The sequence below is a fragment of the Gymnoscopelus microlampas genome, assembly GCF_963454915.1.
Source record: "Gymnoscopelus microlampas genome assembly, chromosome: 14".
NCBI lineage: Eukaryota > Metazoa > Chordata > Actinopteri > Myctophiformes > Myctophidae > Gymnoscopelus > Gymnoscopelus microlampas.
The window spans coordinates 25,305,863-25,323,161 of record NC_139951.1 but is presented as its reverse complement, the minus strand read 5'-3'; the positions used below and the strand labels follow the sequence as shown (position 1 = coordinate 25,323,161).

The 17,299-nt window shown below is 39.6% G+C and overlaps 1 protein-coding gene across 1 annotated transcript in view; it reads right to left on the bottom strand.

Moving 5' to 3' along the window:
• Positions 1-6,740: 6,740 nt before the first annotated feature.
• Positions 6,741-17,299, bottom strand: part of fam20cb (FAM20C golgi associated secretory pathway kinase b) — a 75,814-nt gene continuing 65,255 nt past the window's right edge. The window contains exons 6-11 of the mRNA XM_084078514.1: positions 14,136-14,316; positions 12,084-12,193; positions 11,814-11,895; positions 11,122-11,181; positions 10,018-10,168; positions 6,741-9,418 (exon numbers count right to left, since the gene is read on the bottom strand). Of these exons, the coding sequence (XP_083934640.1) occupies positions 9,302-9,418; positions 10,018-10,168; positions 11,122-11,181; positions 11,814-11,895; positions 12,084-12,193; positions 14,136-14,316 (701 nt within the window). The 3' untranslated portion in view covers positions 6,741-9,301. The remainder of the gene's footprint in view (positions 9,419-10,017; positions 10,169-11,121; positions 11,182-11,813; positions 11,896-12,083; positions 12,194-14,135; positions 14,317-17,299) is intronic.

Sequence of the window (17,299 nt, the reverse complement as noted above, 5' to 3'; positions counted from 1 at the left end):
CGAAAATTACCAACCAACTCTAAATTGCCTGAAACGTACTCCTAACAGGTTTTTGGGGGGACGATTTTGGCCTCCACACTTAGTTATTTTTTCGGATTTAATTTTCGTTTCGGTAAAATAAATTTTACCGAAACGAAAATTACCAATCAACTCTAAATTGCCTGAAACGTACTCCTAGCAGGTTTTTTGGGGGACGATTTTGGCCTCCACACTTAGTGATTTTTTCGGATTTAACTTTCGTTTCGGTAAAATAAATTTTACCGAAACGAAAATTACCAATCAACTCTAAATTGCCTGAAACGTACTCCTAACAGGTTTTTGGGGGGACAATTTTGGCCTCCACACTTAGTGATTTTTTCGGATTAAATTTTCGTTTCGGTAAAATAAATTTTACGAAAACAAAAATTACCAATCAACTCTAAATTGCCTGAAACGTACTCCTAGCAGGTTTTTGGGGGGACGATTTTGGCCTCCACACTTAGTGATTTTTTCGGATTTAACTTTCGTTTCGGTAAAATTAATTTTACCAAAACGAAAATTACCAATCAACTCTAAATTGCCTGAAACGTACTCCTAACAGGTTTTTGGGGGGACGATTTTGGCCTCCATACTTAGTGATTTTTTCGGATTTAACTTTCGTTTCGGTAGTGACAAACTTTCGTTTCGGTAGTGACACAATGGTGAAAAAATAAATTTACTAAGTCCAGAGCTCGATGAATGTTAGGGACCAAAAAAAGTCATTACAAAGTACTACCAATCAAATTGCCTGAAACGTACTCCTAACAGGTTTTTGGGGGGACGAATTTGGCCTCCACACTTAGTGATCTTTTCGGATTTAACTTTCGTTTCGGTAAAATACATTTTACCGAAACGAAAATGACCAATCAACTCTAAATTGCCTGAAACGTACTCCTAACAGGTTTTTGGGGGGACGATTTTGGCCTCCACACTTAGTGATTTTTTCGGATTTAACTTTCGTTTCGGTAAAATAAATGTACTAAGTCCAGAGCTCGATGAATGTTAGGGACCAAAAAAAGTCACTACAAAGTACTACCAATCAACTCTAAATTGCCTGAAACGTACTCCTAACAGGTTTTTGGGGGGACGATTTTGGCCTCCACACTTAGTGTTTTTTTCGGATTTAACTTTCGTTTCGGTAAAATAAATTTTACCGAAACGAAAATTACCAATCAACTCTGAATTGCCATGAAACGTACTCCTAACAGGTTTTTTGGGGGACGATTTTGGCCTCCATACTTAGTGATTTTTTCGGATTTAACTTTCGTTTCGGTAGTGACAAACTTTCATTTCGGTAGTGACACAATGGTGAAAAAAAATGTTACAAAGTCCAGAGCTCGATGAATGTTAGGGACCAAAAAAAGTCATTACAAAGTACTACCAATCAAATTGCCTGAAACGTACTCCTAACAGGTTTTTGGGGGGACGAATTTGGCCTCCACACTTAGTGATCTTTTCGGATTTAACTTTCGTTTCGGTAAAATACATTTTACCGAAACGAAAATGACCAATCAACTCTAAATTGCCTGAAACGTACTCCTAACAGGTTTTTGGGGGGACGATTTTGGCCTCCACACTTAGTGATTTTTTCGGATTTAACTTTCGTTTCGGTAAAATAAATGTACTAAGTCCAGAGCTCGATGAATGTTAGGGACCAAAAAAAGTCACTACAAAGTACTACCAATCAACTCTAAATTGCCTGAAACGTACTCCTAACAGGTTTTTGGGGGGACGATTTTGGCCTCCACACTTAGTGTTTTTTTCGGATTTAACTTTCGTTTCGGTAAAATAAATTTTACCGAAACGAAAATTACCAATCAACTCTGAATTGCCATGAAACGTACTCCTAACAGGTTTTTTGGGGGACGATTTTGGCCTCCACACTTAGTGATTTTTTCGGATTTAACTTTCGTTTCGGTAGTGACAAACTTTCATTTCGGTAGTGACACAATGGTGAAAAAAAATGTTACAAAGTCCAGAGCTCGATGAATGTTAGGGACCAAAAAAAAAAGTCACTACAAAGTACTACCAATCAACTCTAAATTGCCTGAAACGTACTCCTAATAGGTTTTTGGGGGGACAATTTTGGCCTCCACAATTAGTGATTTTTTCGGATTTAACTTTCGTTTCGGTAGTGACAAACTTTCATTTCGGTAATGAAACAATGGTGAAAAAAAAATGTACTAAGTCCAGAGCTCGATGAATGTTAGGGACCAAAAAAAAAAAGTCACTACAAAGTACTACCAATCAACTCTAAATTGTCTGAAATTACTCCTAACAGGTTTTTGGGGGGACGATTTTGGCCTCCACACTTAGTGATTTTTTCGGATTTAACTTTCGTTTCGGTAGTGACAAACTTTCGTTTCAGTAGTGACACAATGGTGGAAAAAAAATGTACTAAGTCCAGAGCTCGATGAATGTTAGGGACCAAAAAAAAAAGGTCACTACAAAGTACTACCAATCAACTCTAAATTGCCTGAAACGTACCCCTAACAGGTTTTTGGGGGGACGATTTTGGCCTCCACACTTAGTGATTTTTTCGGATTTAACTTTCGTTTCGGTAGTGACAAACTTTCGTTTCGGTAGTGACACAATGGTGAAAAAAAAATGTACTAAGTCCAGAGCTCGATGAATGTTAGGGACCAAAAAAGTCACTACAAAGTACTACCAATCAACTCTAAATGGCTTGAAACATACTCCTAACAGGTTTTTGGGGGGACGATTTTGGCCTCCACACTTAGTGATTTTTTCGGATTTAACTTTCGTTCCGGTAGTGATAAACTTTCGTTTCGGTAGGGAGGACCCCCCCCCCCCCCTCTCTCTTTCTTTTTTTGTACATATTTTTCACCCTTCATACCAGTAACCTGTAAACTGATTGTATGACATTCTGTATAGTAGTGTGTATATCTGTCTGTCTCTTATATGTCATCATGATTGCGTGGGGATCTCATCTTAAACAAGCTAAGTGCTAAAGAGCTATCCAGTTTAGTAGACCTTGTATTGCGAATTTGTACTTCCATGTACTGTTATGTACTGTCATGTACTGTTCTCATGTCTTACTAAATAAAGTACATCAATCAATCAAAACCCCCAGACCCCCCACTAGCCACGCCCCCACCAATCTCCTGGATTCTGATAGTACAATGTTGGCAGCCCTGTCATACAACGGTGTGACTTGTCGAAAATATCAGATCTACACGCATCAGTATTGACGCGTATATAGTATACTTTTATTTGGTTAAATATTTAACATATTGTGACAGGCCTAGTACTCACCACAACGCACCACAGTAGGCTGTATAAGTTATTCAGGTCAGCTGGCTATGGTACAAATACTGAGTGAAAATCCAGCTCCAAACACATTAACTTTCTTGTCTTTAACAGGGTTACATGCTGATATACAGTATCCTCACCCTGGCTCTAATTTGGGGACAACATAAACCAGATTCTTTTTCTTCTTCTTCTACTTTGGTGTTTTATGGCAGTTAGCATCCGTAGTTGTTGCATTACCACCACCTACTGGAATATATCTGTTTGTACGTTTTCCCCATTAAATATCCATTGCCATCGACAATGTATTGGGCGCTTAAAGTTAAATATTTAAAAAACTACAAATTATTGAAACCCCATTCAAACTTTAAAATGTTCATCTTACTGTGGACATGTTTGCCTGAACATGAACATTTGAAATGTTTTATAGTTTTAGAGATGTACTCCTTTAAAAGTTCAGAAATTTATAATGGAGGTGGAAGACAGGTTTTTCGCCTAAAAAAAACACACAAAAAACGCTTTCACCTAGAAACTCCATTCACACTTTTTATAATTCATCTTACTGTGGACACAAATGCTTGAACTTTTTACTTTAAAATGTTTTGTAGTTTTTGAGATATTTAACTTTAAGCGCCCAATGAATTGTCGATGGCAATGGACATTTAAAGGTGAACCTTGCTGTTCTTTCATACTTTAGCCTATACACTTGATTCATAATTGGAAAATTCCACCTTACTGTGGACATGTATGCTTGAGATTTTTATTTTGAAATCATTTGTAGTTTTTGAAATATTTAACTTTAAGCGCCCAATGTATTGGCAATGGCAATGGCCATTTAAAGGTGAAAAAGTTAGAAATTCTGTGGGAGCCAGATTGCTCAGATGCCGAATATCCTGTGCTGGGATTCGATCCCATGACCTTGTGGTCTGTAGTCAAGAGCTCTCACAACTGAGCTATACCCAAGCACAAGCTCTGTACATTGACATTAGATAAAGGTGATGGGTCATTCCCCCAAATGAATTAAAGGAATTTAGCTCATGCACTTTACAAGAGGGCTTATTGTTAGCAACAGCCAAGAACACAGGAGTCTATGCCTGTTGCAGTACTAGACCCCAGGGAGACAGATTGCTCACATGCTGATTTTCCATTTCCAGGATTCGATCACATGACCTTGTTGTTCCGAATCAAGAGCTCTTCCGACGGAGCTATTCAGACATAAGAGCCATTGTACATTGACATTCCATGAACGTGATGGTCATTCCCCCCAAATAATTAAAGGCACTTGGAAGTGGTTTGAAATGAGTTGAAATTCTAATCAGATTTCTGAACACTCGTACGCTGAAGCTTGATTCATACTTTGTCATACACTGACAAAATATGACCAAAGTATAACCTGCTTCCAGTCTCCTAAAAAGGCATCCGCCCACTTCACGCAGATAGCTACGCGAGACGTGAGACTACGCAGACACGGGAAGTAAACCGGAGATGGTGTGTCGTGCCAAATTCTGTTGCGAGAGTCTTGGCCTTATTTGTCGATCTGCTGTTTTGTGCTATGGTCGGGGTGGGGGTGGGACGGCTGGGACATACAGGCTATGGGACATTTGGACTGCTCCACTCCTTGTAATAATAATAATAATAATAATACCAGCTAACAGCCCTGCCTTGTTGACATCATTATTTTAGCCTGCTTTACATTATATTTATGGGTAGTTAGTTAATAACAATCATATCTTTGATTTATTGAAGTGTTGAACCGTATGGACGTCCATTGTAATCTCAAGAACAGATTCAAAAACAGCAGAGGGCGCTGCTCCCCCCCCCCTTTTTTTACATGCATTAAATGCTGGAGTATTTCAACTTTTTACAAACTGAAGGCTAACACACAAGAGAATGTTTCAACAATACTTAGAGACATCTGCTGTGAGTCACTGAGCGATGGTGTAGTGGTCTAATGCTCAGACTCTCAGCACAGAGATTCCATGTTCAAATCACAGTTATTTTACATAAAGAAATTCAAAACATTGTCCTCCAGTACCTTGATGATATGGGACTTGAACCTGCAAACTGTCAGTAGCAGAGGCAACCAATCAAGCACACCACACCATTGCACCAAGGCACCTTTGGGCCCTCAGCAGGTGTCTTCTAGTGCTTTTGAGTTGTTCTTTTGTATCTTATTCTTGAAAATGTCAAAGTGCTGCAGCATTGAATTATAGGAGGAATGGGGCTTGAACATGCAATCTCTGCACTGAGAGTCTGATCATCAGATCGTATGTTAGCCTTCAGTTAGTTAAGTTGAAGCACTCTAGCATTAAACTAGAAAAAGTGATCCTCGGAGCACAGGTCTCCACCAGGTCAGGCATGTTATTGTGACCTCCTGGTGGCGCTATAATAGGCCAATGTGAAAAGGGTGCCATTTCTTTTTAGGGCTTTCATGGCAATCGGACAGACAGTACATTCATGATTTGAGGCATTTTGTTCGAAAAATGCGTTATGCTAAATTAGACCTGCTGGCGGCGCTATAACAGGCCAATGTGAAAAGGGTGGCTTTTCTTCCTCGGCCTAGTGGGAATGTGTGTGTGAAACTGCACGAAAATGGCAAGCTGCGTTCATGATTTGAGGCATTTTGTTCAAAACGGACCAATCCTTTAAACTTTGGAAGCCAACCTTAGCCAATGAGGATGGAATCTGGAAAACCGGACAGATCCATGTTGATCACATGACTATAGAGATACTGTGTACCGATTTGCATGACGTTTGGATTAAATCTGTAGGAGTACTATCAAAAAATGGGTTTTGCATAAATCGGCCTCCTGGTGGCGCTATAACAGGCCCATGTGAAACATTTGGGGCAGAGGTTCTGAATTGGTATCCAGGGAGTGTGTGCGCACAGTTTCACAGCGACCGGGCCAACGGTGCCGGAGATTAGCTGCTAACGGACGGACAGGACGGACGGACACACGGACGGACGGACAGGGTGCAAAACATACTCTCTCGCCATGCCTTTCGGCCTGGCGGAGACAACTATAAGGGGACTGGGATTTGAACATGATGTCTCTCGGTATTGCAAGTCTGATCATTAGACCTCTACACCATCACTCGGACACTCTCAGTAGATGTCTTGGTACACTTGAAGTGATCTTTTGTACGTCAGCCTTCAGTTAGTAAAGTTGAAACACTCCAGCATTGAATTATAGGAGGAATGGGATTTGAACATGATATCTCTGTATTGAGAGTCTCCTCATTAGACCACTACATTATACCATCATACATTTCTGAACTTTTAAAGGAGTATATGTCTAAAACTATGAAACATTTCAAAGATTCATTTTCAGCACGGCACGCACACACACTGACTGACTGGCGGAAGGACATGGACGAAAACATCTCCAACGATAAAAAAGACTTACTGTAGTGTACACTTTAAGTGAGCAAAGACACCTGTGATAGATACATTGAAAGATACATTTTGTTTTATTGCACTTTTACCATGATGCAAAGAAACTCCACAGAAACAATGAGTCAGAATAAAAATAAAAGAAGCATTTGCAAGGCTGAGACGTATCCTCTAAGGGCTTCCCATGGCTCCATCTGTATCTCCACACACAGTACTGACACAGGACTAGATGGAGATGTATATAAAAATGTTATGGAATTGACGGAGTCCGCATACACATACATTAAGACCTGGGCATCTTATCTATCACTTGTATCTGGGGAATAATATATCCTTTAACCCATTCAGTTAGGAAACCAAACATTCAAGTATTTCTATCATTGCACAGGCACTAGATGTTCCTACTGTATATATTAAATTTCAGCCAGTAACCGCTCCTTTGAATTTTCTTCTTCTTTTTTTTGCTGTCATCAGCTGTTTGGAGGGAATGAAATGTACATCATGAAGTATAATCTCTCAAACAACAGCAACACCCGGACATAATTACAAAAAAATAAAATAAAATAAAAATATAAAACTTTTAGCGTCACATTTGGCTTTTTTCGATGCCATACATTTTTTGGCACCATAAATATGACCTCAGATCTTCAACGTGAAATAAACCAAACCAGAAACAGCAGTTGGAAATGGATTAGATGTTGTAAACAAGGGCTTAGACACGTAGAGAATGAATCAGTAACGTATTCATAGACATATGTTGTGAATTTAAGGAGACTGGATTATTGTTCTATGATGATATTATGGTGTCTGGGCTGATTTCCATTTTGGTTTAGCTGTAAACCAAGGTTAGACAAGCTTAAACATTAGCCTTAATAATTATTATTAAGGCTTTTATTATTTATACTTTGACGACCAATTTTGTCAGGTGACAAAATAAATGTATGTTCAAGTAAAACAAATACATTATTTGTGTCATATGCCACAGTCGATGAAGTATGAATTAGCTTCAGGCAGTGTTGATTTTGACAGCAAATTTTGATTTAATTTTAGTCACAGTCTTTTGAATAAAATTCCATTTAGTTTTAGTCATATTTAGTCATCTGAAATGTTTTAGTTTTTGTCTAGTTTTAGTCGACTAAATATCATAAGATTATAGTCGACTAAATCTACAGTTGATTTAGTCGACGTGTATGTTGGTGGTGCCTTAATGGCGTCATAATGGCTGATTTTACACTTTGTTGCATGCTGAAAATAGCAGATCTAAAAGCTCACAACGTGTCGCACTGTGACGCGTTGTGACTGGATCTCTTTTCCACTACATTTTAGTCTAGTTCTTATTTGTTGACGAAATTGTCAATATATTTAGTCTTAGTTTTAGTCATCATAGCCTAGTTTTTATTGAGTTTCTATTGAGTTTTCGGCAGTGAAAAAAGGTAGTCGACGAACCTTTTTAGTCATAGTTTTAGTCGACGAAATCAACGCTGGCTTCAGGGTGGGATGGAATAAGGAGACAGTCACCAAGAAAGGTGAACCTTTACTGAGAGGCACATACCTGGTAGCAATGCGTGCACTGCTATTGCACAGGCTAGCTATGCCCTCTTTTGGACAGATGAGTAAGTGCAAATCTGATGATGTTGCATTAATTCAGTATTACCATAAACAAATGATGATGTTGATTATGTATTATTCATTTCAAATAATAAATACAAAAATCAATAAATAGTCTCTCAAGGACATATCTGATAACTGATAGGGGGAAAAAATGACAAATCCAGGAGTAAACCGGCACTCCAATCACATATTTCCATTTTGAAAACGAAACAAAACACATCGGAAAAAGATCAATAAGAGAATAAAAAAAATACATTATGCAATAAAACGTTTCTTTTTTTACGTATTAAAACGACAAAGAAGTCAGTTTCCTTGACCTCTGCAACCAAAACACTAGCAATACCAGAACACGTAGGAACACATAATTCAGCTATGAAGAGGAAGGAGTAGAGTAGGGTGTCGCGGGGGGGTTTCGGGGGGTGTAGAAGAATCTATACAAGTCCCTCAGAATTCACTGAATTCAAAAAGGTGTCCTAAACAAGACGAAGACAAATATGCATCTCTTGCAAGACGTTCATGGTTGTTGGACAGTGCTGCAAGTGGGTTGGTTGGTTGTGGTGATCGTTAGGATCAGCTGTGGTGATAAAGTGGCCTATTAGGACTCTTATGTAAAGAGTCTAGGTAAAGCAGGGCGTGGTCCAGTTACTGCCACATTTTTCGGAGTTTCCTCTCTGTCTCCCTGCGTTTGAAAATGGAACGCTTCCAACATATCTCGTCCACCATCGGTAAAGGTTAAGTCATTGCAACCTTTTGGGCCGCACCCAGTCCTATCCAAGGGGGCTTGTAGTTCCAGATAGCTCAGTCCCCATTAACTGGTGACACTTCCTGTGTCAAAGTCAACACATGGGTCTCTGAGAATGTTATGTACAGATGGATGGTCATCTGTTACACAATACAGCAGTCGAGTTCAAGACAATGACTTAAGCCCAGTGTCGTATGCTCCATGCTTTCGGTCCTATCCAGCTACTACTCAGCTCCCAGGTGGTTAGCTCCACGTGCCCCAGCCAGCTACCTCCGTCGCGGAGCCATGTGGGTGTGGTCTGTCCCTCGCTCTCCCTGGAGGTCATCCTCCACCACGTTGCTGTAGCCCTCCTTTTCAATGCAGTCGGCTAGCACCCTCAGCACCTGTAACCCATAGAAATGTGACTCAGTTATATAACCCATTAAGACCTGGAACGCGTCTGTTGTCATTTTTAGATTTGAGCTAAAAAAGCATTATTTTACACTTTGGCTATTCAAAAATAGCAGATGTACAAGCTCATAGCGAGCTTGTAGATCTGCTATTTTTGAAAAAATTAGAAAATGTGTGCAAATCGTTGAATATATATATTTTAAAGCGAAAATGTGTAACTCAAATCTTTGCTTCTGGGGGGTCCCTGGAACAAAATATTTTGAGATGGGGACCCCCATCTCAAGCATACATTTTGGGGTCCTTGACATGAAAAAGTTTGAGGACCACTGACATAGTTTTTCAAAAAACTGTTAGGATTTAGAAGACATTTTGTAGAATCGGACCCTCAGGCCTCAATGGGATAAAACACACACGCGCACGCGCGCACGCACGCACGCACGCACGCACGCACGCACGCACGCACGCACGCACGCACACACACACACACACACACACACACACACACACACACACACACACACACACACACACACACACACACACACACAGTAGGTGAGGATAGAGAGAGAGTGTGTGAATGCAAAGCAGTTACCTGGCGTAATCTTCGGTCCATGGCCTCCAGGTGTGGCTGTATGAGGATGGGGCTGAGGCGGTCTCTTACCAGGGACTCAGACATCATGGTGGAGAGCTGGTACTCTTCCTTTGCCAGCAGCTGTACACGCAGGTGGGTCGACTTCCTCAGCCTGAAGGCAAGAGTAGCACGTGCAGGTAGATAAATGGTACTGTAATTCAAACTCTCACCCACTCCACACACAATCAGTGTATGCTTCCTGCTATTTGTCCCTCTATGCAGATGATTGTAGAGGCAGTCACAATGACAACTATATTTACTTGTTAACTAAAACTTTAACTTAAAACGTACTTAACCAGTGAGCTTTTCAATCTGTTCACCAAGACCCGGCAATCAAAATGAGATTTCCTCAGAGTAAGAGGGGACTTGAACTCATAACCTTGGACATATAAAGTAACTGTCTAACTAACACACCAGGTAAATGCTGGTGTTACTTAACTGTGTTCTGTTTGAGCTTTTAACATTTTGACAACTTAAAAAACTCAAACTTTATGCAGTAAATTTAGATAAGTGGCAATCGACCAAGAAATAATTAGTGTTTATCAGCTTTTTCTTTTTTAGATGTATTTTTGGCATGTTTACGCTTCATTGCAATGTGAAACTTTCATGTTCTACCCCGGGATTTGAAGTGGAGACTACAGTGAGTTTAAAGAGCATGACATAGCATAAAAAAGTACAAATACAATGTTTTACTTTTTATGCATATTTCATGTCGTCTCTGTCGGGTGGAAACCTAATATGTCCCAAACTTTTCAGGATTCAAATTCAAAAACAGCAGATCGACTAGCTCAAAACGCGTCGCTTCGCGCTGCGTTTCGCGCTGCGTTTCGAGCTGCGTTTCGAGCTTGTATACCTGCTACTTTTGTTTGATGCTGTAGTATGATCAAGTACGGCATTCATTTGCGAAAAAGCACAACACTATGGAGATAAGAGATAAGAGGAGCAACTAAGTTATTTGGGGTGAGGATAAAAGGGTTCTTTGGAGTTTAGGCAGTCTAAAATCTCCTGAGTAGGTTTCATCTACTCATTCAATCCACCTGATACTGCTTACAGAGGACATCTTACCTGCAGCACTGACTCAAAGGAACCAGAATGGAGGTCTCATCATGGGAGTGCTTCCCAAACCTAGAATGAAAGCAGCGGGAGAGTCATCTACTGCAGTGGTTCTCAAACATTTTCATGGCAAATTAATATGTAATGACCAATTTTTTTAGCATTTGTTGCCAAGATTTCTTGAAAATACCAGATCAACAAGATAACAACGCGTCGCATCGCGACACGTTGTGAGCTTGTAGATGTGCTATTTTCAAAAAGCTTATGTATTTAGCGTCGCATCGCGACACGTTGTGAGCTTGTAGATGTACTATTTTCAAAAAGCTTATGTATTTAGGGTTAAAGGGATTAAACTGATTTTGATGCTGGATTACTTTTGGAGTTCTAAATCTTTTTTCTTCTTAAATATAAAAAATATAAAAAATGTAGAAAATGTAAAAAAATATATAAAAAATATAAAAAATATAAAAGAAATATAGATATATTCAAATATTTGCACAAAATGTTCACGATTTTTCAAAAATAGCTGCTATTTTTGAATAGCCCAAAGAAATCTTAAAAATGACACACAGCTGCGTTCCCGGTCAAATTGGATTCAGCCATATTAGGTCTATACCTCGTTGCTAAATTCTTTAAATAATTGTGGTTCCTGTTTCAATATTCCATTTCAACAGTTAAAGTGATCTAGTCAAACATGGGCTCACCCTCTGCCGTTATCCAGATGGATGATGAAAGTCTCATTACCAAACTTCTCAAATGTCTCATAATGGTGCCGATCCATATTTCCTGCAGGCGAAGACATGCCAATAAATCAGCCATGTGTGTGTGTGCGTGTGTGTGTGTGTGTGTGTGTGTGTGTGTGTGTGTGTGTGTGTGTGTGTGTGTGTGTGTGTGTGTGTGTGTGTGTGTGTGTGTGTGTGTGTGTGTGTGTGTGTGTGTGTGTGTTCCTGTCATAATGCACTGTATCATCTCACCCATGAGGAAGTCAAAAATGGTCATGTCCATAATGTCCAGTAGTCGTGTTCCGCTGTCATAAGGCGGGGTCTGTTTCACCTCCTCACAGTAGTCTGGGTCTACCTCCCATCTAAACGTAACAGAACATACATCAGATCAGTGATATATCACAGCATAGTATGACATACAGGATCACACAACAATAAGCATCTGACAGACGCCTTAACACATTCATTCACTGCCAGAACTTTTTCTGATTTTTTGCAGTTTTATGCCAAGAGATTTTTCATTGAAAAAAAAAAAAGTACTCTGGAGCCGAGATACAGAAAGTTTTACGTTAACAAGGATGGATAGGAGTCTAAATCTTTTGAATTTTTTTTTTTTTTTGCTAAACTCGATCTAATAATAATAATAATAATGAATTGCATTTTTATGGCGCTTTTCTAAGTACTCAAACTTACTCAAAGCGCTTTACAATGGTTCATTCATTCATACAGGGAGGGGACATTGGGAGGTGGAGCGGCGAACAGTCGACGCCAGCGTCCCCACTTTTCCCACATTCACACACCAATGGTGGCAAGCTAGCGCCGACCGAATCATTGGAGGCAGTGTAGGGTTCAGTGTCTTGCCCAAGGACACTTCGACATGTGGACAGGAGGAGGAGCCGGGATTCGAACCGCCGACCCACGGATCATTGGACGACCTGCTCTACCTCCTGAGCCACAGCCGCCCAGATCTAGGCAAGCAAGTGATGGATTCTAAAATCGAGTTAACTCGATCTAGGCAATCAATGTGTTAAGAAGGTCCATGAAAGAAACGTTGCCTTAATAAAAGTTGTCCTTATAGTGCAAGTGAGGACGGTGTGTGGGTTATCTCACTTTATGATACGTCTGATCCCTACCTCCGCTCTCAGTCCACCAGTCAACATGCACACGCACGCACGCACGCACGCACGCACGCACGCACGCACGCACACACACACACACACACACACACACACACACACACACACACACACACACACACACACACACACACAAAATGTATAGTACCTACTGTACATTACATACACAGACTGCCACCCAGTGGTGAAAGAAGTACTACTCAGGTATATTTTACTTAAAGGGATATTTCACTTTCAAACTCATTTTGGGTAATTTTATCGTCTATTCAGGCTTTTGGGAGCACCCCGGACAGTTTTTAATTAATATTAGTATTTGATATTCATTTTATCAGACACACCTCCTTCCTATACAAACCCATTGTAACTCCATTTTAACCATGTTAGATTCATCAAAAACACCTGTCCTTGTTTCTGGTGACTGATGTTGTCCTTCTAATACGTAAGGAGACGTTTTTATTAAAAAATAAAATAAATGAAAAAAGCAATCGAAAAAACACGGCCCCCTCACATATTAGGAGGGCAGTATGAATCACCAGAACCAAAGACGGGTTTTTTAGATTCATCTAACATGGTTAAAACATTTGTTGAGACATTTGCTTTAATGAATGTCTTCTGATAGACTATTTCTGACTCAGACCCCTCATGTTAGTCAGTCACACTGTAAGTGTGTGTGTTCATTTAACTCCTTTGGGCACAACCATCAGTGGTGGAAAAAGCACCCAAATGTTTTACTTAAGTAAAAGTATCAATACTGCAATGTAGAAGAACTCTGTTACAAGAAAAAATCTGGAATTCTAAATGTACTTGAGTAAAAGTACAAAAGTATTGACATCAAAATGTACTTAAAGTACCAAAAGTAAAAGTACTAAAATGTTTGAAAATAGCAGATCTACAAGCTCACAACGCGTCGCATCGCGACGTGTTGTGAGCTTGTAGATCGGATATTTTCAGTAGAAGTAAAAGTAGAAGTAAAAGTATTGGAAATTGTAAATACTCAAGTAAAGTACAAATACCTCAAACTTGTACTTAAGTACAATACTTAAGTAAATGTACTTAATTACTTACCACCACTGACAACCATGAACAGCTTCAGTGTAAGTTAGTCTGTATAAGGGCAATAGCTAAATACAGAAAAAATAAGTATTATCTGATGGAATGATCTTCTTACTCTGCCTTCTTGCGTTTGTGGTAAGAGCGTCTCCAGGGGTTCCTCCAGGTCTTGCGTTTGGCCAGGGCCAGGTCTGGCAGGAAGGCGGCCAGCGAACCTTCAATCTGGTCCGGTTTACCACACAGGGCATGCTCAGTGGAACAGTAGTACGAACACTCGCCATAGAAACACACATTATTGGCTGGGGAAGAAAAAGGGACACAGAAATAAATAAGTTATACTCCATTGCGTGACGGTGTCGTTTGCTGAAAGTCTGTTTCTGCAGGCTGTGTATATATCAGTGGTGGAGAAAGTACTCAAATTCTTTACTTAAGTAAAAGTACCAATACTGCATTATAAAAATAAAGTCCAGAATTCAAAATTTACTTGAGTAAAAGTACAAAAGTATTGGCATCGAAATATACTTAAAGTACCAAAAGTAAAAGTACCAAAATATTTGAAAATAGCAGATCTACAAGCTCACAACGCGTCGCGATGCGACGCGTTGTGAGCTTGTAGATCGGCTATTTTCAAATAGCCTATGTATAAAATAGGGCTAAAGTGGTTCATGTATTTTTTATAATGTAATAATTGATATCTGAAAAGTAACTAGTAACTAAAGTTTTCAAATAATTGTAGTGGAGTAAAAGTGCAATATTTGCCTCTGAGATGTAGTGGAGTAGAACAGGGGTTCTCAACCTTTTCAGGCCGCGACCCCCAAAATAATGATATTATTTCCCGCGACCCCCCGCGTGCACGCGTGCGGTCCCGTTCGCGCGCGCGAAGGTTATTTAATTATAATAGGTTATTTGATAATTGTTTATTATCAAATATTTTTGCAAAAAGTGGGTAAATTGAGTAAATTAACTGATAAAACATGAATTAATGATAACATAAAAAAATATTTTGTAAAAAAAAAAAAAAAAAAAACTTTTTTTTTTTTTTAATTCACCAAAAAATCTGGCGACCCCCCCAAATTATTTGGCGACCCCCCTGGGGGTCGCGACCCCCAGGTTGAGAACCACTGGAGTAGAAAGTACTGCAGTAAAAGTACTGAGAATTGTGAAGAAAGTGCAGTACTTGAGTTTAATGCACTTAGTTACTTTACACCACTGTATATACTGTGTGTATATATATATATATATATATATATATATATATATATATATATATACTTTTTTATATATATATATAATAAAAGGGTATAATACAGGTTAGAAAAAAGTAAACAAGTAGAAGTAAAAAGAAGATAAGCCATTGAAAATGTAATGATGTTCTTTTTGTCAAGCTGCCCAGCTACATGGGGAAAAACATCTTCACTACTTGAAAGCTACATCATTTTCAAAGTGCTGTATCACCTAATATTCTTTTGCTTTGAGAATGACAAATGAGACCATACCCCATTTTTACTTCCAGAAGAACTCACACACACACAAAGCTCTATTCGCACAGTACTAGCATTACCTGGGGAATTCTCTGATGTATAATAGCTGCGGAGCGTAAACGGAATCCCAAGAGAATGTGCCTCGTTTGTATAAAAAAAGGAACTATGGTAAATTACCTACATTTTTTGGGGGGGCTGGGGGATCTTAGTCAGATCCCATGATAATACTAATCCCAAGTGAATGCGGATCGCAGCAATTTTGGGAACAAAACAGGCTTCTCAGCACATTAACTGGGAAACTGTTCCTGCTTCATCTACAGTATTAAATATGGAGCCCAGTTACAGAATGTTTTGAGAGTGACGTTAAGTGGTTATGACTTGACTACTAGTGTGTGTGTGTGTGTGTGTGTGTGTGTGTGTGTGTGTGTGTGTGTGTGTGTGTGTGTGTGTGTGTGTGTGTGTGTGTGTGTGTGTGTGTGTGTGTGTTTTTATTTGAGCTATAAAGCATTATTTTACACTTTGGCTATTAAAAAATAGCAGATATACAAGCTCATAGCGCTGCACCAAGTGCCGCGCTACGAGCTTGTAGATCTGCTATTTTTGAAAAATTGTGAAAATGTGTGAAAATCTTTGAATACGTATTCTTTTAAAGTGAACCCTTTTAACTCAAATCGTATCTTCTGGGGGTCCCTGGAACCCTGGAACAAAATAGGAAACTGTGTTTCCTGCGTGTGTGCGTACATATGCATGTGTGTACGTGTGTATGTGAGAGGCGCGCGTGCATGCGTGTGTGTGATAAACCAAATCAAGGGACAAAATAAGTGAGAAATGAGGTTTCAATCCTTCCTGCATGAAAATTAGTCTAATTTTGAGTTGTATAATTCTGTGGTTCCCCAGAGGCACTTGATGAGCACAGGTCCAAGAATACTTCGCTATGCCCCCTGCTTATGAGGGTCATGCCACCTTTCTTAGACAGTAATTATACCCTCGTGGCTGCATGGAGCTGGTTGAGCAGAGAGGGGCCTGTGGTTTCTTGCCTGGGCTGAGAGGAAGTGCTAAGTGCAAAGTGCCTGCCAAGTGGCCTTGTGGTTCCAAGTACAAAATGTAAACATTAAACCAAGCGAAGGGAGAAAATAAGCGAGGCCTGAGGTTTTCATCCTTCCTGTATCAAAATGACTCAGGACTCATTTTGAACTGTATAATTCTGTGGTTGGGGAGGGGAGGGGCGGCCCAGAGGAGCTTGGATGAGCACAGGTCCACAAATACCTCGCTATGCGCCTGCTTATGAGGGTCAAGCCGCCTTCCTTATGCATGTTTTTTTTCTAAGGTTATCGATTAGTATAGGTTAGACCAGGATTCGGCAACCTTTTTGACATGAAGTGCCATGTTTTTTTTATTTTCTTGATAGTCAGTGTGCGATATCAACATTGCATTTAATTATGACACCACATACAAATGTAATATTTCCAACAGATTTTGATTGTCCATAATATACATAACAACCTTTGTTTTTTTCTTCTTCTTCTTTAGAAATATTTTCTTGCATATCAGGACATTGTAATGATCATTAGACTCATTAGCAATAACCCGCCTATCTACCAAACACCCTCCCCAGTCAGAGTTTGAATGAATGCAGAATTATGTGAAGGATGTAATTTATATATAGATGTGAGGGGACTTCTCTGATGTGAGGGGACTTTTTGCTCTGAAAATAGCAGATCTACGAGCCCACAACGCGTCGCAGCGCGACGCGTTGTGAGCTTGTAGATCGGCTATTTTCAGCATGCAACCAAGTGTAAAA